This window comes from Mangifera indica, chromosome 5 (genome assembly GCF_011075055.1).
Source record: "Mangifera indica cultivar Alphonso chromosome 5, CATAS_Mindica_2.1, whole genome shotgun sequence".
Classification (NCBI taxonomy): Eukaryota; Viridiplantae; Streptophyta; class Magnoliopsida; order Sapindales; family Anacardiaceae; genus Mangifera; species Mangifera indica.
The window spans coordinates 17506923-17527311 of NC_058141.1; the positions used below are offsets into that span (position 1 = coordinate 17506923).

Below are 20389 nucleotides of genomic sequence, written 5' to 3' on the forward strand. Positions count from 1 at the left end.
TAGACATACAGCTGTAAAATATGTTTATATAAAGAATAAATTGGACATGCTTAAGTTTAATTGTTTTGATTTGAAGAGAGAAGGGCAAGTCTTTCACATTTCATGAAAAGGAGATTCGACCCAACTACATGCCTCTTGCTTGCGGAAACGTTTCTCGTTCAGTATTTTTCTCAACGTAACAACAGTACTCCGTGCGCCCTTTTCACCATGAATCTTGGTCAGCGTCGAATACAGGGCAGGGTGGTCTTTTTTCAGTCGGGAAATTGCCTCTGCAGCCAACTCTCCGAGCTTTGTATTTGAATGAAGGCCACAGCCTCCAAGCAATGCACCCCAAATCACCACGTCACCCTCAAATGGCATTTCTTTTATCAACTTCTCTGCTTTGTCCAGTTGACCGGCTCTGCCATAGAGGTCCACCATACAAGCATAATGCTCTACCTCAGCTTTGATTCCATACTTTGTCTCCATAGAATCAAAGCGTTTTTCACCTTCTTCAACCAACCCTCCATGTCCACATGCAGATAGCACATTAACAAATGTAACTTCATCTGGCTTAACACCCATTTTTATCATTCTCTCAAACTCCGCCAATGCTCTTTTTCCAAGCCCATGCCTACCATAACCTCCTATCATTGAATTCCATGATGCCAAATTCTTCCTCTGCATCGACTCAAAAACAGAGAATGCTGCGTCTATGTCCCCACATTTTGCATACATATCAACTAGTGATGTTGACAAAACCACATCCTTTGGGATGCCAAACTTTATAATCCTTGAATGAACTCGCTGTCCCACAAGAAGACAACAACATCCTGCACAAGCAACCAACACACTTGAATACGTAAATTTATTAGGCATTGTATCCGATTTCATCATCAAGACAAACAGCTTCAATGCATCAACAAATCTTTCATTTTGCACATACCCACTAATCATCACAGTCCATGAAATGACATTCTTTTCAGTAATCTTATTGAATATAGACCGAGCTTTATTAATTCTCTTATTCCTAATGTACCCATTAACCAAAGTAGTCCAAGAAACAACATCCTTATCTGGCATAGTGTCGAAAGTTTTCTGCGCCTCGTGCATTCGCCCTAACTCCATGTATCCCGAAACCAACGCATTCCACGAAGAAACATCTTTATTCAAAATTTCATTAAAAACTTTGCTTAATCCCACGCCGTCACCCGCATTTGCATAAGCTTTCATCAATGCCGACCCAACAAACACGCTTGCATTATGCGCCAAACAAATAGTACGCGCATGAATTTGAGGCACCAAAAGCTTTAGCTCCGTGTTCAAGACCGCGCTAAGAATGATAGACAATGTATACTCGTTAGGCTTCAAGCCAACCCTTTCCATTTCTAAGAAAAGTTGACAAACTTTTTCCGGGTTTTTAGCCTGGTTTAAGCCTGACAAAATGGTATTATATGAAACAATGTCTTTTAGCGGCATTTTATCGAATAGCTTTTGGGCTTTAATAATTTGGCTGTTTTGTCGGCATTTAGTGATGGTTTTGTTCCATGAAACAACGCTTTGCAATGCGGTGGTCTGACCAATTAGTCCATTAGTATTGACTTGGTAATTGGATTTGAGATTGGCGGTTGATGTGCTGTAGTAGAAAAATGATGGATGGCGGGGATTGAACCAACGCATTTTCTTTGATGGGGATGCTCAAGAGATAATTTAAATGACAAAGAAAGATTCTCAGAGAAATGATTGAAATCATCTCTCGTACAATGGTTGAAATAAGATACTATATATAAAGTTTTATCTGTTTAGTATGATTGATTTAATTCAAAGAAATAATTTTGATACAAATAAAATCACTCGTTCCTTTAGAGTTGAGTGGAGTAGCTTGCCCTGACAAGTGTTTCAACTGCATTTTACTTTCTCATAAACTTATATAATATCAGGTTTTTGTAGTGAAAATTTTATTCATAGTTACCACTAGGACAATATATTTGAGCACGTCTAGGTTTGTGCAGCGAAATATCTTACATATAACCATTCTTTTCCTCTTTTAAACTAAAAGCTCTTATTGAGGAGATATGGAAACCAACCCCCTGCACAGCACTATCTCGACTGGACTCGGACATTAGCGCTTAGCATTATTCATCAACGTCTTCCAGCAGCCAGTTTCCCATAGAGCTCATCAATTTCCGCCTGCAAAATGTTATAGGTAATCTGTCAACTCTATATTCATTCTTTAAGAATATGAAAAGTTGAGCCAATATTCAACCTGAAAATTCTGGCGCAATTTGTTTCTTCTTTTCTTCAATGTGGCAGTCACCAAATCCCTTTCCATGTCAAAGGGGCGATGATCCAGAATGACTCCTTTTATGTATTCAAAGCCCCTCAGCTGGAAATTTACCAAAAAAATGAGAAAAGAGCAACGACATAAAACCTCTTAGCCGGACTGAAGAATAGCCGATATGTTTAGAAAGACCCAAAACATTACCTTCTTTTTATCGGCTACAGAGTGTAGCTCTGAGAGGACATAATCGTGTAGCTGATCAAGGGAACAAAGTTGCGAGAATGAACCCGTATGCCCCTTTGAGTATGCCCATTTTTTGGTGCTTTCTTCATGTGGCACAACTACTGCTACTAACATGGACTTGAAGCTGTCCCCGTGGACCCAAATCTTACAGAAAAATATGAAAAAAAACATGATTGAACTACCAAGAGAAAAGTAATAGCCAGGATACAGTATTTTAAACTAATAGGAAGCACTGATTACATTTTCAACAATAGGAGCTATGCTGTAGACATTCTCCAGATATTCAAGGGCCACATTCTCTCCTTGGGATCGGTTTATAAGATTCTTTTTCCTGTCAATAATCTTAACAACTCCATTAGGATGTATCTGACCTATGTCCCCTGAGAATACCAGACAAAAAAATTGCGATAGAATAAAACCAACTGTGAGGAATTCTGTTTAACGAGAAATGTAAGTGATCAACCTGTATGAAACCACCCATCTTTAATAGCTTCTCTAGTTAGTTCAGCATTTTTATAATACCCGGTAAAAAGAGTCTTGCCTCTCACGCATATCTCACCAGTAGGAGGATCAGCTAGAGGATGGTAGCCCATATCTGGGACTCCCTCCAGGCGTAGCTCATTGTATACGGCCACTGTAACGGCAGCACCAACCATGCACATCTCATCTGGGTATCCAAGAGTAACTGGCCCACAAGTTTCCGTCAATCCTGGAGAAGCCACAATGCATATTAGGTGTGAAAGAAAATTTTAAATGGGATCAACCCTCACACTATAAAGAACTTTATGTCCTAGATGGCTCGTGGTTAAATTCTTGCCGCTACAGGTAGAGATCTTTACCATAGCCTTGGACTAGAAAGGCACAGCAAGTAACCCGTAAGAATTCTTCCACTTCAGTGCTCAAAGGTGCCCCGCCGCATACTACCAATCGAAGGCGACCACCTAACCTTGCTTTAACCTGGTAAAATAAATCATTTAGACAAATGCAATTTTCAAGTAATCAGGCAAGTCACTCTGATTGTTGAATCTGCAACTAACCACTCCGATTGTTGTATGTATAGATCACTAATCTTCAGTAGATTTCTGCTTATGTTTACCTTTTGTATAATTGCCTCTAATTCTAACAGAAATTTTGTTTGTACGAAGAATTAATTTGTAGTGTTATAATGTGGGTGAACTGATCATATGATTTGCTTATTCAGGGCGCTTGATGGGTCTTCCTGCATTTTGTTTGTATTCCCTTCTTCCTGTAAAATTCTTTTGCATTTGATTACAGGATTTTTGTGAGCATCACATTTAGTATCTTTAATGAAGTAAATTTCCTCACCACGCTATCGTGAGGGCATGATACAGAGCTAAACATTACAGAAGTTAATGGAAGTCTGTCTGGGGTTCTAGTTATAGCTTAATCAAACCGATAAAGTGGTCCAAAACAAAATCACGAAAGTAGAATCAGGTTTTGGGCTATGGTCCATGGACCCTCTTGGCGCAATTTGATATTGGAAACTAGTCCAGGCGGTCAACATGCGGCAAAAGTTCAAAGCCACATGGCAACAATGATTTAGGATTCAACTCATAAAATCTAAATTGTCTGAGAACTTCCTTTCTGAAGCTCAGCAAATGTTTAGATTCCTGGGATCCACTGCGGACTTTCACCAGGTAAACGGACGGCTCCTTTTTCGACAAAGAAAAATAAATAGCAAATGTTAATGAACAGACTATTTGCTTACAAATTATGTTGACAGTTTTCCTGGTTTGCAGGTTCATAGACTAGAATTCTGGGCATCATAGCGTCAGGTAAATGCTAGGAAGTACGAAAACTTACAACCGGGTGCGTTTCCATGTTTCGAATACGTTTTTGTTTTCAAAACTTTCTGAAATTTGTATGAAATGTTTCGGAGGTGTTTCAAAAGCACGTTTATTTTAAAAGAAAAATCGTAAAATTGATTAAACACACATCTTTTATATTTTTAAACCTAAAGCAACTGTAAATCTCATGCTAAATTCATCTACTCTCTATTCTCAAATATGTTACTTATCTTCTCTCCGGTATATTATATAGGTTGATGTATATTATTATTTATTTTTTAAATATTTATACATGTTTATGCAAAAACAATTTATAATATGTTTTATGATTTTATTTTTATAGTATTTTTTCTTTTTATTTTTTTTTATTATTTATTTTTATAATATATAAGATTATGTATTTTTACTATAAAAAATTAGTATTTATAAAAAGAACTCTTATATTTTTTATATTTACAAGTTTTCTCACATTTTTATTATTTTTTTAAAAATAAATTTTCACATTTCTATTTTTGTGTTTTTACGATTTTGTATTTTCATTTCCGTGCTAGATAAGGTAAATGTATAATCTATCATATGTTTTCTCATGGATCACTTGCTTTATCACTGCCAACGCTTTCATTACAACACCACTACGAGCAGCACTCAGTCTATCACAGTCTTTTCAGTCGCCTGAAATAATGCTTGAAATGGTAAGATCCAGAATCCCATCCAGCAATACAGACTACATCTCCTGTTGGTGCATTTATTGTCAACGGGATCAAATTAAACTCCCATCACAAACTCTTCTGTTCACGCATTTGATTTGATGTTAATTATCGTTCAGGCATGCATGACCTTTTGGAACATTGAGCATTAATTTTGCTTCATATCAACAACAATAATATATGTAGTTGAACTCGTAGTCTCCTTTTGAAAGGTCCATGATAATCATCATTCCATTTTAGTAACATCCCCAACAGCCCATCTCCAAGATTATGAATGGACAGTATGCCCATCTTTTTGCAACAGAGCAGCTGATCTCTACCCTTCTTGGAAGCAATTTTCTTTATAATAAATAAAGCCAGCGAGCATTTGGGGCCCAATCACCATAATACCTTATCTCCTTGCTCAATTCTTGTTGCTATTTCTGTTGTACCATTACACAACACAAACACATGGCCGCACCTCGGTTAGGAGATTATAATAGGCCAAACAACTATTTCCCACCCAAGGTTTGATGTTTTCTTAAAAGTCCCCCCTTTAACTATGAAAATACCAAATACTCACCCATAGCCGGTTAGATTTAACAAAACCCTAACGCCTGAAAATTTTATCTCTTTTTGCCCCCCTAAACTTTAAAAACTAAAATTTTTTCCCAGCCTAAGTTTTAAAAAATGGCAGTTTCACCATAGGGTTTGATTTTGAAATCTCCGACGACGGTTTCGGCTCTATTGCCGACGACCTCTCCCTCCCGAAGCAGCCTCTCCTTCTGGTGAATGCTTTCCTCCCATTTGGAGGCTCGATCGGCGTCGGAGACGCCTTGGGAGACAAAGAACTTCGTCGGGGAAGACGAAGTTCTTCATCTCCCCAGACGAAGAGTCGTCTTCATCTGGGAAGACGATCGTCTTCCCAGACGAAGATGACGGCTTCGTCTTCGTCTGGGGAGACGAAGAACTTCGTCTTTCAAAGCGAAGACAAGGCCGATCGAGCCTCCAAATGGGAGGAAAACATTCGCCGAAAAGAGAAGCTGCTTTGGAAGGGAGAGGCCATCGACAATGGAGTCGGAACGGTCGCCGAAGATTTCAAAACCAAACTCTAGGGTGAAACTGCCATTTTTTAAAACTTAGGCTAGGAGAAAATTTTAATTTTTAAAGTTTAGGGGGGCAAAATTAGATTCTATTTTAGTTTATTTTTAATATTATAGCAAAAATAACGATTTTACCCTTATCACCGTTAGGGTTTTGTTAAATCTAATCGATCATGGGTTGGTGTTTGGTGTTTCCATAGTTAAAGGGTGAAAACTTGAGAAAACATCAAACCTTGGGTGGGAAATAGTCGTTTGGCCATTATAATACTATATATATATATATATATATATATATATATATATATATATATATATATATATATATATATATATATATATTATATATATATATTATTTATATATATATATTATTATTATTATATATAGATAGATATATATATTTATATATATTATTATATAATTAAAGATTATTTTATCTTTAATTTAAAATTATTTAATCATATAATGATATATATCAAATATGTATCTATTTATGTATTTAACATAAATATGTATAGTTTTATTGTATTTAAAAGTATGGTCAGCTAAATTAATTATTTGAGTTAAGGATATATACGGTTCAATTTGGTACAGTTTGAGAGTTTTTTCAAACCAAACTAATAAAAACAGTTTTGAAAATCTCCAAACCAAACCAAATTAAACTATACTGAAAATATACGATTTAGTTATGTTTAGAGCATTGTTTGAACATATTAAAATAATTCATTTTTAAATATATATTAATTGACAAAATTAATTGAATTATAATTTTCAAGAACATAATATAACATATAAAATAAATATGAAATATATATACAATATATATGTTAAAAAAATGACAAAATAAATATGAAGCAAACAAGTTATACATTTAATTGCTTGTTCAAAAATTTTATTAAATATAGTTTTTTATATATATTTTTAAAAAATACAGTTTATGATTTTAGTTCAGTTTGAAAATCACTTAAACCGCACTCCAAACTGAAAATTGTTTTTCAAAAATTTATCAACACAAATCACGTCATTTTATAAATCAAATTAAACAAAATCATAATTTTTAAATGATTCAATCTTATTTTATGATTTAAATCGAATTATGTAAATCTCTAATTTGAGTTTCTCCTTTTTAAGAGTTTTCTGAGTATGTTTTCGTGTATATATACTTCGAATCAAGGTTTTTAGAACCAGATCGGAGTAAAAACCGTTTTGAGCACTGGTTTCGATTGAACCGGTTGGACCACTTGGACCAATCGATTCGATTGGAATTCTAGTTTTATGTAATAACTTAAAAAAATTATGTCTAATTACATATGTTTTATATACTCAATTTCATGTTATACATACTTTTCACAATTAGCAAAATATATGAATTATTGAATAATTGTAGCAATTGAAGTCGCCGTAAAATGTGGCAAATATAGTCGTGGATGCTGCTATCTTGGGAGCCTTCAGCAATTGAAGTCTTCTATGCAAAATTTATACCTATAACACTAATCATTCTCCTTGTCCGACTTTAATCGTTGTTTTGCATAATAGGAACTCTCGCAACCGTGCAAAGCGTACAGTAGCTTTATTTTTGCAAGGAAATGGTCAAATACCATTCCTAGGACTCTTTCTTAACGAAAGCGTCAAAACATTAATACTGGAGTCCAAGTCAAGAGTTATCGTCTCCTTTCTCTTGAACCCAGAAGCATCCTTCCTCCTCTCGGTGCAGCTTTCATCATTTATGGACCTCCCTTGTTAGCTCAACCGACACTAGCAGTCTTTTTGTTCCGTTGATTAATCAAATTACAACTCCATTAGGAATCAACCAAGGTATAGTATGAATGCTTGTTCATTGGCGGTTTTAGTCTCTCTAAACTGTTGTGCAACAACTTCATTTAACATGATACGTTGAATGGGAATTCCTTAGGAAGCTCGTCTTCAGTGTCAACCCTTAGATCTTTCATCTAACGGCTAATGCACATGTTTTTAATATATCAATACAGATACATATAATTTTCTTTGAGGGGCTGCTTCATGTATTAATTCCATTCCCATCAAGCATTAATAATTTTAGTGGGACTAGGATGGCTAGGTTGGAAATTCAATTCCAAATCTCCATCATTCACTCAAATTACTTGTGATTCGGGCACTTTTTCAGAAATCTGAAAACTGATGACCAGGCATATTCTGCTAGTTACAGAGACGAATATCTTCACAAATTGGCCATTAATTTATCAGAAAGCATGCCAAGCCCACCACCCCCTGGTTCCCGCTATCAGTCTCTTCTAATTAACGAGCAAGTTGACAACGTAAATTACATTCAAGTGGACATTATGATTATCAATTTCACATCAAAAGTTTCATTTCACGTGTATTTTGTATTTACCCCATTTGTAATTTGAGCTAAGGTGGCAGTGCGCAGTAGTGGCCAGCGCCGGACTATGCCAGCCGTTGCGCAAGATTAGGTTTCAGCCATAATGGCAACAGAACATGGATGCTTTTAGAAATATAAATTTTTTCTCATTTAAATCTCATAAATACAATTAATTAAATAATTTATCTTCTTAACTTACTTATTATGTAGGCCAAAAGGACTATTTTCCACTTAAGTTTTAGCTAAATTTTAAAAATACATTCGTAATAGTTCAAAAACCTAAATACCTATCTATAGACTAACTTTTTATAGATAAAAGTAAAATCGTTATTTTACTACAAAACACTAAAACCTTAAAAATTAGTATCATTTTTCCGTAAATTTTAAAAGCTAACACTTCATTTCATTTTCGAAGTTTGAAAAATTAACATTTTATTCTTAGAGTTTGTTTCCCTTCTTCGACTACCACTATTTGGGTCGACGATTGTCACTTTTTACCCATCTTCTATATCCGACCACTAAGGACGGCCACCCACCCTATGATAGATGATATTCATCATTCGGATCTAGAAGACAAAACAAAGGACAACTTGTGTCATCTAGATGACACTTCTCACATCTTTCTTTGTTGCGTCTTTCTGATTTAGATAACTTTTTGTTGTTTAAATTTAGATGACGAAGGGTTGTCCTTTGCTAGAGAAGATTAATAATGAGATTTTCTAAGCCACCAAATATGAAACCTATAAATGGGGGAAAAAGTAAATTTTTTGAAACTTAATTTTAAGGAAAATTATTAGTTTTCTAAACTAAGGGGATAAAATGATATAAATTTTTAAAGTTTAGTGATAAAATGATAATTTCACTCTTGTCTTTAACTGAAAATTCTAACAGAAATTAGTTCATAAGTAAATGCTTGAGTTTTTAAACTGTTGCAAGTGTATTTTTGATATTAGACTAAAACTTAGATGAAAAATAGTACTTGGCCTATTATTTATTTTTATTAATAATTTTTATTATCTTCGCTTTCTCGTAGTTATACATGAAATAAAAAAACTCTAATCGATATCCTCTAGAGCCAATTTTTTTTTTTTTTTTTTTGGTTTTGGTAAGTTCTTGAGCCAAATTGCCGATATGGACAACTGATCCAATTAATTGTAGGAGCGTTGCTCTTTCATTGGCACTAATGATAAACCACATGTAAAGCTTCAACTTCTATCTCCTAGTTGACGTTATTTGACAAAGTCAAACTTTAGCACTCATTTCACAATGAAAAAGTTGAAATTTAGTAAACGTGTTGAAATTACATGCACGGTGTTCATATCAAGCCGCCACCGAACGAGGGATATGGGATTAAGAAACCGGGCATGCCTGTAATTACAATGAAATATAAGGGCATTCTTGGATCAATTGTGTATAAAAAAGGCAAAGGTTCTAATTGTTCGTGTATCATTCTTTCTACCGGAAGTCGTACTGGAAATTGCGAGGCTAAAATGTCCTTTAAGTTTTCTTTTTTCGAAACCCTCTTCTTGTTTTTCTATAGAATTCTCTTCAAACAATTTAGGAACTCAAAGGGTCTCCACAGAACTGTGAGCAATAACTACAGCAAATTTCGAAGGTACAATTCCCTTGCTCACAGATCAGACCTGTCGAATCAAACTTTGATCTTCAATGTCGAAGGAGCTTTATTGAAATCCTCTTCATTGTTCCCTTATTTTATGCTCGTGGCCTGTGAAGCTGGAGGTCTTTTCCGGGCTTCTTTTCTACTCGCTTCATATCCATTTATTTGTTTAGTTGGTGAAGAGATGGGCTTGAAGATAATGGTGATGATCTGTTTCTTTGGGATTAAACAAGACAGCTTCAGAGTTGGAAAGGCCGTTCTGCCAAAGTTCTTCTTGGATAATGTTGGGTTGGAAATCTTTGAGGTGGTGAAAAGAGGAGGCAAAAAGGTGGGCTTTAGTAATATACCTACAGTAATGATTGACAGTTTCTTGAGAGATTATTTGGAGATTGATGTCGTAGTTGGACGAGAGCTAAAGGTCCTGTGTGGGTACTTTGTTGGACTTATGGAAGAAAGAAAGAAAGACAAGCTTGTTTTAAAGGAAATATTAGGGCAGGAGAACAACAGTGATGTTATCGGCGTTACTTGCTTCAACAAATCCCTTGATGAACAGAAGTTGTTCGTTCAGTGTAAGGTGAGTACCTTTTTATCTATCTTTTCGGAAATTTATCCACTTGTTTCCGTACATGAAGTCAACAAGTCAACAAGGTCCTTATCTTATTGAAAACTTTACTTTTACAAAACGACAACGAAGAATTGTTTTTTGTGCCAACTACTTTTAAGAATCTACTTTCTGATGCTTTTGTTTTAACATTTGTTGTACCAGGATATTTACGCAGTGAGAAGAACCGACAAGAGGAGCTGGCAACAGCTACCGAGAGATAAATACCCAAAACCGCTTATTTTCCATGATGGTAGACTGGCTTTTAGACCAACCTCTTTGGCTACGGTCGCCATGTTTATGTGGGTTCCATTTGGTATTGTTCTTGCTATCTTCAGGGCTCTTGTTACCTTAACTCTTCCGTTTAATATTTCCATCCCCACATTAGGCTTTTCAGGGTTGTCCCTTTCCGTATACCAGCCGAATACTTCCCACTCATTGCCCAACACCAACTCAAGGCATCTCCTTTATGTTTGCAATCATAGAACATTACTAGACCCTTTATATCTATCTTTTACATTGAAGAAAAATTTTACAGCAGTCACATACAGTCTGAGCAGACTGTCAGAGATCTTAGCACCGATCAAAACTGTCCGACTAACAAGAAACGGGATCAAGATGCAAAAATTATGGAAAGGCTATTAAAACAAGGGGACCTAGTGGTTTTCCCAGAAGGAACCACATGCAGAGAACCATATCTCTTAAGATTTAGTCCATTGTTTGCAGAGATGAGTGATAACATAGTTCCTGTGGCTTGTAACAGTCATGTTACAATGTTTTATGGAACAACTGCAAGTGGGCTTAAGTGCCTTGATCCTCTTTTCTTTATCTTGAACCCATCACCAAGTTACACCATCCGGTTTCTTGATTGTGTATCCGGGATTTCCAAGTCTGTCAATGATGAAAAATCAAGATTCGATGTGGCCAACCATGTACAAAGTGAGCTAGCCAATGCATTAGGCTTTGAACCTACCAAGCTTACGAGGAGAGATAAGTACCAAATTTTGGCAGGCAACGATGGGATAGCTTGCACGAGTAAAAAACCCTAAGTCCATAGCGTGCCGTGCTAAATTACTCACCCAGCCATGTTGTAATGTGACTTGTATCAAATCTCAACTATCGTATACATGGTCTTCATTTTACCCCTTTGTTTCTTTTAGGTAATTAGGCATAAACAACATGATACATTTTTCTTCTGTAATATGTGATTCCCAGTTGAAAACTTATAGGGACGTTTGATTTGGGTAATGTTTTATTATCAAAATAAAAAGATTATTTTAAAGATAGATTACTTAAAATATTACTTGGTATAAGTGATTACTGTATTTGATAAAATTTGATAGGTATAAATAATTATTGTTTTTGGTTAAAGGTAATAAAAAATTACTAGTAAATTATTTTACTTAAATGTCTTTGAATATAATTAATTTTAAATATTTTTTATATTATTTATCATATTAATTAAAAATAAATTTATTTTTATTTTAAAAAATTAATAAATAATAATATAATTATAATAAAATCAAGATTGTCTTGATAATCTTTAAATACCTAAGATGAATGTGATAATCAGATTATCACTTATGTTACCTGTCACGTCAGCATTAGTAATAGAAAATTACTGTAATATTTTATTACTGATAAACCAAACAAAGGAATAAAAGATAGATTACCAAGATAATCTTCAATAACTTGAACCAAACACTCCGTAACATATTTTGAATCTCATTATTTATTTACTTATTATCTATTTCTAATAAGTCATGTATGAATTATGTATACTAAATTTATTGTTCTCGATTGAATTTGTTTTAATTCGTCATATTCTATATCAACAGTTTATCATAATCACAGATTAAGAAATCGATTGATATATAATTTAAGAATGTCTCTCTTCATATAAATTAAGTAATAATCAACAATCAACAACCACTTATTAAATGAGGCCATACTTAATTCGCTAGATAGATGATAGAGGTTCCTCGGAAATTAAGGAGCAAGCAACTCCACTTCGTAGAAACTAAAAGCGTTTCAAGTTCATAGCATGCAGTCGTTCGTTGGGTATTTAACAAAGTCAAATTATCAGCCATCTTAATTGACTTTAATATATATTTTGATAAGTCGCCAAATTAACCATGTTCCGATTAAGTAAATGTTTATCTCTTCGGTTCTATAATAGTTATTGTTTCTGATTATGTCGCCAAAGGCAAACTTATAACCAGACTTTGCAGTTTGCAGGCTCATGATTCTTTAAACATTTTAATCTGGCACCTTTCCCATATTCCAAAAATTAGCTAAACGTGCTCCATGGTGTATTTCTGGGTATGGATTAGATACTGTTTGAACAGAAACTAGGATGGTGCAATCCCTATATCGACTTTTATTAGCTACCCTTTTGGCAGAAGTTTGACCTTGAACAAACTTCATAACTTTGTGCCAACTAGTCAGAAAATGGTAAGTTAATTTGTAGACGACATATGTATGTTAGGCTTAAATACATAATACACAGGTTCATGATTTTGCATGATCCTCATAAGGAATTTTATTTGCACCTAATATAATATATGTGGTTGTCTCGCTTGCTGCTATTAGACATGGAATTTGCATGTACTTTCAATTATGATGATGATTTTGTTCGAATGTAAGCGTTGGTGCTCGGTATGCCATGCAAATCAAGCTCACCCATATGTACAACAAAATTTGCATGTTTATGGGTCCTTCCAGTCAAGAGACTAGCTGATTTATGGCAACTTTTCATTGCCACTTACCTAACAATATAATTGTATGTCCCAGTGTGGCTGAAGATCAGACATGCCAACTCTGCAGCCCACTTCTCGCTTTCAGTGCTTCATTAATTACTAAAGATTGCCCCTTTGTCGAAACCTGAAGACCATCCATCCGAATGTGAATCACCATAAGAGTGAATTACATTTTCCCACCCAAGGTACCATCCAAAAACACTTTTGATTATGATTATGATTATGAGTTATTCTCTCCAAGTTTGTTGTTGACCATGTCATAGTTACAATGCATTGTATAATACGATATAATATGTATTATAAAATATATATTTAAAATTAATATAATATGATATTTATTTCATACAGTACAATACGAATCATGTGTAATACATATGAAACCATAAATAACAAAAAAAAAGTTTAATTATTGGATTTAATCTGTGACCCGATCAGTCCATTGATCAACCAACCGGATAACATGGTACAATAATATGGCCCAATTTGAAGGTTCCCAGAAGGTCCATGTAAAGAATTTTTAATTGGGCTAGTCTAGTAAAATGCCCATTAGCCCATGACATTGTGAGGCTGTCGGTTGATACTTGAAAAAAGTCCTAACTGTTATAAATATAATGAAATAAATGGTAAAATGATGGACTTGCCAAATAAAAATTATGATTCTATTAAGCTAAAGCCACAGTAGAAGGAAGAAAGAAGCAAGTAGATGCAGGAAGAAAGCAAAGAATTGTATACATTTCATAAGGAGAGAGGAGGGGGTATTTATAGAAAATTTGCCGCCGCTCCAGCCAATAAAAATGGTTTCTTTCAAGCTAAGTTTCTAAGGCATTTAATGCCTTCCCATCTCGTTTGGCCAAAGTAAAAAAGGTGGACCATGCAAAACACTAGCAATATTAAACCATAAAAACAGGGACAAATTAGTAATTCTGGAAAGTTCTCTCCGTCATTCTTTTAAGTCCTGCTACATGATATTCGATAAAATTATATCTTCACTCGAGTTCTAAACAGTTGGTGCAGTGAGGTTTTGATGGGAACGGAGAGGAAGGGGAAGGTGAGCTTGTTTGATGTGGTAGACGAGACATCGGTCTCAGGCAAGTTAGCCAAATCAAACGGTTCTGGAGCGACGATGAACGACAACAATAGTTCTATTAATTTATGGAACGGGAAGCCTTACTCACAGAGGTATTATGAGATACTGGATAAGCGTGCAACTTTGCTTGTCTGGCATCAGAAGGAGGAATTTTTACATGTCTTGAAAGCCAGTCAAGTTCTGATATTGGTCGGTGAGACTGGTACTGGGAAAACTACTCAGGTTAGTTTGTGGGTTTTTTTTTTTTTTTTCCACAAAATGACACGGAAAAATTCGGACAACTAATATTTTAGCTAATGCTATCTTTTACTTTCACTTAATGTTTCGGATTATGATTTGGTACTTCTAAGTTATTTAATTTATTTGATGTACCGTTCATGTGAGTCTACGTTTTTGTATAATCTTCTGTGAAGTATGTAGTCGATTAAGATGATAGTAACTTCTATATTTGATGAAAAACCGTCTACTGAAGCTGCATATGGGATAAACATCTTTGTTTTTATTACACACATACACTTGACTAGTTATTTCATGCATTGGCTAATGTTTTAGGTTCCATTTTTATACATGAGCTTTAAGAAGCCAAAAGGGGGAAAAAAAAAAAGAGTTTGGTATACTTTTACAAAATTTCCAAAGTGCTGTGTTGGAAGCTATCCATGTGGATTTGAACATATCTGAAATAATATCAAATGTAGTTGAATTTGGGTGGCTAATTTAGAATTGTTTATGCACTACAGATTCCTCAGTTTGTATTGGAAGCTGTTGATATGGAAACCCCTGATAAGCGTAGGACGATGATGGTTGCATGCACCCAACCTCGTAGAGTGGCTGCAATGTCTGTTTCTCGGCGTGTTGCAGAAGAAATGGATGTAGCTATTGGAGAGGAGATTGGTTATAGAATCCGTTTTGAAGATTGCAGTAGTGCAAGAACAGTTTTGAAGTAAGTTTTCTGTACCCACACAAATCCTAACGTATCTGAGGTGCTGTTTACCTTTTTGTTTTTTAGGGGTGCTTTTACTGGTGTGACAAATTTGTTAATGTTTGTGCTTTTTTGCACGGCAGGTATCTAACAGATGGTATGCTTTTGAGAGAGGCAATGACTGATCCACTTTTAGAACGATACAAAGTAATTATCCTTGATGAGGCTCATGAAAGGACGTTGGCCACCGATGTGCTGTTTGGTCTTTTGAAAGAAGTATTGAAAAATAGAACTGATCTGAAACTAGTTGTCATGAGTGCAACTCTAGAGGCTGAAAAGTTCCAGGGTTATTTTAATGGTGCACCACTCATGAAGGTTCCTGGTAGGCTTCATCCAGTGGAAATTTTTTATACTCAGGAACCTGAGAGGGATTATCTGGAGGCAGCTATTCGAACTGTTGTTCAGATACACATGTGTGAACCTCCAGGGGACATACTTGTTTTTCTAACTGGAGAGGAAGAAATTGAAGATGCATGCCGCAAAATATCTAAGGAGATTGCTAATTTGGGTGACCAAGTGGGCCCTGTTAAGGCAGTGCCTCTGTATTCTACTCTTCCTCCGGCTATGCAGCAGAAAATATTTGAGCCTGCTCCACCTCCACTCAAAGAAGGGGGCCCTCCTGGAAGGAAGATTGTAGTCTCTACCAACATCGCAGAAACTTCTTTGACCATAGACGGAATAGTATATGTTATTGATCCAGGGTTTGCTAAACAAAAGGTTTATAATCCACGAGTGCGTGTGGAGTCCTTATTGGTATCTCCAATATCAAAAGCAAGTGCACATCAGCGAACTGGGCGTGCTGGAAGAACTCAGCCGGGTAAATGTTTTCGTCTATACACTGAAAAAAGTTTCAGTAATGATCTTCAGCCACAGACCTATCCAGAAATATTGCGATCAAACCTTGCAAATACAGTGCTTACCTTGAAGAAACTAGGCATAGATGACCTGGTGCATTTTGATTTTATGGACCCCCCTGCTCCTGAGACACTGATGCGGGCATTAGAAGTGTTAAATTACTTGGCAGCACTTGATGATGATGGAAACTTAACAGAGCTGGGGGAAAAGATGAGTGAATTTCCATTAGATCCACAGATGTCAAAGATGCTTGTTGAGAGTCCCAAATACAACTGCTCGAATGAAATTCTATCAATTTCTGCCATGCTTTCAGGTATTGTTGCTTTCCATTCTATTTATTTTGCATCTGTCTTGAGTCTGGTCTTAAAGAAGCTAGGAGGTGCTGCCGGGATGCTTCATTCTTGGAAGCATCCCTATCTGTCCAGCATGTGTGCAGGCACTTGCTCTGCACAGTGTTAGATATTTAACTGCTTTCATATATATTTAGATATACATGATTGCAGTTAAATATGTCAGAGAGTCTAGTTAGGTTGTCATCAGCAACTTGTCTTGTCTGGGATCCATGCCTCCGGTTGGCATGCACCATAGGATTCTAAGTAAGTGCTGATGCGGATAGTTGCAGTTTCTCAGTATTCTCTCATGAAGCAAATGGTGTCGTCTTGCCTCTATGCATCTGCTGACCTACCGTGGGCCTCTTCTGTGATAACCAAATATTCTTTCTTTAGTACCCAATTGCTTTGTCCGGCCTAGGGAGGCTCAGAAAGCTGCTGATGAAGCAAAAGCTAGGTTTGGGCACATCGATGGGGATCATCTGATGCTCTTAAACGTATATCATGCTTTCAAGCAAAACAGTGAGTATTTTTTTATTTGTTCTGTTTTTCTTAATGAGTTTATTATATGTATATTAGATCCTAATTTTGCTTTGCTATTTGTGAATGGGTTGCAGATGAGGATCCGTCTTGGTGCTATGAAAATTTTATCAATCACAGGGCACTGAAGGCTGCTGATAATGTTAGACAACAGCTGGTTCGCATCATGGCAAGGTTCAACCTCAAGCTATGCAGCACTGATTTTAACAGTCGGGACTACTATGTCAACATCAGAAAGGCTATGCTATCTGGATATTTTATGCAAGTAGCTCACTTGGAACGCAGAGGACACTATTTGACAGTTAAAGATAACCAAGTGTGTGTTTTTCTTTTTTCGCATTAATTATTTAATAAATTTTGCACATTTAGAGTTTGTTCCTTTTGTTTGTTCTCTTTATTAATCTTTGTTTTCAAACTGATCACATGTTTAATTTTTCCTTAAAAGGTAATAATGTACTAAAAAGTTGTATTCCATATTTCCCTTTTCAGTTGGTACATTTACATCCATCAAATTGCTTGGATCACAAGCCGGAGTGGGTCATCTATAATGAATATGTTCTTACCAGTCGGAATTTTGTCCGTACAGTTACAGATGTTAGAGGTGAATGGTGAGTCTTGTGTTATTATTGGCCCTTCGCTTGTCTTGATCATCCAACTTTGCCAAATCTTATGCCTCATTTGAAATTCTTTAACTAATTTTATAAATATATCGAGTTTGGTGATATTTTTTGATGATGCCATTTAATAACCAAAAACTTTTTTGACAGGCTAATTGATGTAGCACCACACTACTATGATCTTACAAACTTTCCCCAGTGTGAAGCCAAACGTGTTCTTGAGAAGCTTTACAGGAAGCGGGAGAAGGAGTGGGAGAACCGAAAATGATAGTATGAATAGTAATGTTTTGAGAACCGTATGACAATATTAATTATATGACTGGTAGAAGAACTTGTTTTATTCCGTGTACCATTTCTTATAGTTGGGAGATCTTACTGGCCTCTTCATTTGTAGGATCTGTCCTTCAGTTTGTTTTCTGGGATATAATTGGTGTTTAATTGTTTTTCATTATTTGGTTATGACTCTGCTCATGTGTGGATCAATGATCTATTTACCTTTAGTGGAAATAGCTTGATGCTGATTAGATGATGAAATCTAGACATACAGCTGTAAAATGTGTTTATATAAAGAATAAATTGGACATGCTTAAGTTTAATTGTTTTGATTTGAAGAGAGAAGGGCAAGTCTTTCACATTTCATGAAAAGGAGATTCGACCCAACTACCTGCCTCTTGCTTGCGGAAACGTTTCTCGTTCAGTATTTTTCTCAACGTAACAACGGTACTCCGTGCGCCCTTTTCACCATGAATCTTGGTCAGCGTCGAATACAGGGCAGGGTGGTCTTTTTTCAGTCGGGAAATTGCCACTGCAGCCAACTCTCCGAGCTTTGTATTTGAATGATGGCCACAGCCTCCAAGCAATGAACCCCAAATCACCACGTCACCCTCAAATGGCATTTCTTTTATCAACTTCTCTGCTTTGTCCAGTTGACCGGCTCTGCCACAGAGGTCAACCATACAAGCATAATGCTTTACCTCAGCTTTGATTCCATACTTTGTCTCCATAGAATCAAAGTGTTTTTCACCTTCTTCAACCAACCCTCCATGTCCACATGCAGATAGCATATTAACAAATGTAACTTCATCTGGCTTAACACCCATTTTTATCATTCTCTCAAACTCCTCCAATGCTCTTTTTCCAAGCCCATGCCTACAATAACCTCCTATCATTGAATTCCATGATGCCAAATTCTTTCTCTGCATCGACTCAAAAACAGAGAATGCTGCGTCTATGTCCCCACATTTTGCGTACATATTAACTAGTGATGTTGACAAAACCACATCCTTTGGGATGCCAAACTTCATAATGCTTGAATGAACTTGCTGTCCCACAAGAAGACAACAACATCCTGCACAAGCATCCAACACACTTGAATACGTAAATTTATTAGGCATTGTATCCGATCTCATCATCAAGACAAACAGCTTCAATGCATCAACAAATCTTTCACTTTGCATATACCTATTAATCATCACAGTCCATGAAATGACATTCTTTTCAGTAATCTTATTGAATATAGACCGAGCTTTATTAATTCTCTTATTCCTAATGTACCCATTAACCAAAGTAGTCCAAGAAACAACATCCTTATCTGGCATAGTGTCAAAAGTTTTCTGAGCCTCGTGCATTCGCCCTAACTCCATGTATCCCGAAACCAACGCATTCCATGTAGAAACATCTTTATTCAAAATTTCATTAAAAAACTTTGCCTAATCCCACGCCGTCACCCGCATCTGCATAAGCTTTCATCAATGCCGACCCAACAAACACGCTGGCATTAAGCGCCAAACAAATAGTACGCGCATGAATTTGAGACACCAAAAGCTTTAGCTCCGTGTTCAAGACCGCGCTAAAAATGATAGATAATGTATACTCGTTGGGCTTCAAGCCAACCCTTTCCATTTCTAAGAAAAGTTGACAAACTTTTTCCGGGTTTTTAGCCTGGTTTAAGCCTGGCAAAATGGTATTATATGAAACAATGTCTTTTAGCGGCATTTTATCGAATAGCTTTTGGGCTTTAATAATTTGGCTGTTTTGTCGGCATTTAGTGATGGTTTTGTTCCATGAAACAACGCTTTGCAATGCGGTGGTCTGACCAATTATTGACTTGGTAATTGGATTTGAGATTGGCGGTTGATGTGTTGTAGTAGAAAAATGATGGATGGCGTGGATTGAACCAAAGCATATAACCATTCTTTTCCTCTTTTAAACTAAAAGCTCTTATTGAAGAAATATGGAAACCAACCTGCACAGCACTATCTCGACTGGACTCGGACATCAACGTCTTCCAGCAGCCAGTTTCCCATAGAGCTCATCGATTTCCACCTGCAAAATGTTATAGCTAATCTGTCAACTCTATATTCATTCTTTAAGAATATGAAAAGTTGAGCCAATATTCAACCTGAAAATTCTGGCGCAATTTGTTTCTTCTTTTCTTCAATGTGGCAGTCACCAAATCCCTTTCCATGTCAAAGGGGCGATGAGCCAGAATGACTCCTTTTATGTATTCAAAGCCCCTCAGCTGGAAATTTACCAAAAAAAAGAG

General features: G+C 36.0%; 2 protein-coding genes and 2 pseudogenes across 4 annotated transcripts; 2 read left to right on the top strand and 2 right to left on the bottom strand.

Moving 5' to 3' along the window:
- Window positions 1–6: 6 nt before the first annotated feature.
- On the bottom strand, window positions 7–1659 carry LOC123215443 (pentatricopeptide repeat-containing protein At4g02750-like). The gene has a single exon (XM_044635532.1). The coding sequence runs from the start codon at window positions 1657–1659 to the stop codon at window positions 94–96; it is 1566 nt and encodes a 521-aa protein (XP_044491467.1). The 3' UTR covers window positions 7–93.
- An 8240-nt stretch (window positions 1660–9899) lies between these two features.
- LOC123215438 lies at window positions 9900–11926 on the top strand (annotated as a pseudogene).
- A 2469-nt stretch (window positions 11927–14395) lies between these two features.
- On the top strand, window positions 14396–18303 carry LOC123215436 (probable pre-mRNA-splicing factor ATP-dependent RNA helicase DEAH2). Of its 3 annotated transcripts, XM_044635522.1 has the most exons (7): window positions 14400–14746; window positions 15262–15464; window positions 15587–16671; window positions 17084–17209; window positions 17305–17543; window positions 17717–17835; window positions 17995–18303. In XM_044635522.1, exons 1-7 carry the CDS (start codon window positions 14462–14464, stop codon window positions 18110–18112), a joined length of 2175 nt encoding a protein of 724 aa, XP_044491457.1. In that variant the 5' UTR covers window positions 14400–14461; the 3' UTR covers window positions 18113–18303. The 3 variants fall into 3 exon arrangements, 1 of the variants encoding a protein (XP_044491457.1); XR_006502048.1 differs by lacking the exons at window positions 17717–17835; window positions 17995–18303 and having other exon boundaries at window positions 14396–14746; window positions 16975–17209; window positions 17305–17446; XR_006502049.1 differs by lacking the exons at window positions 17717–17835; window positions 17995–18303 and having other exon boundaries at window positions 14397–14746; window positions 16981–17209; window positions 17305–17446.
- Window positions 18304–18420: 117 nt separating this feature from the next.
- Window positions 18421–20364, bottom strand: LOC123215442 (annotated as a pseudogene).
- Between the last annotated feature and the right edge of the window lie 25 nt (window positions 20365–20389).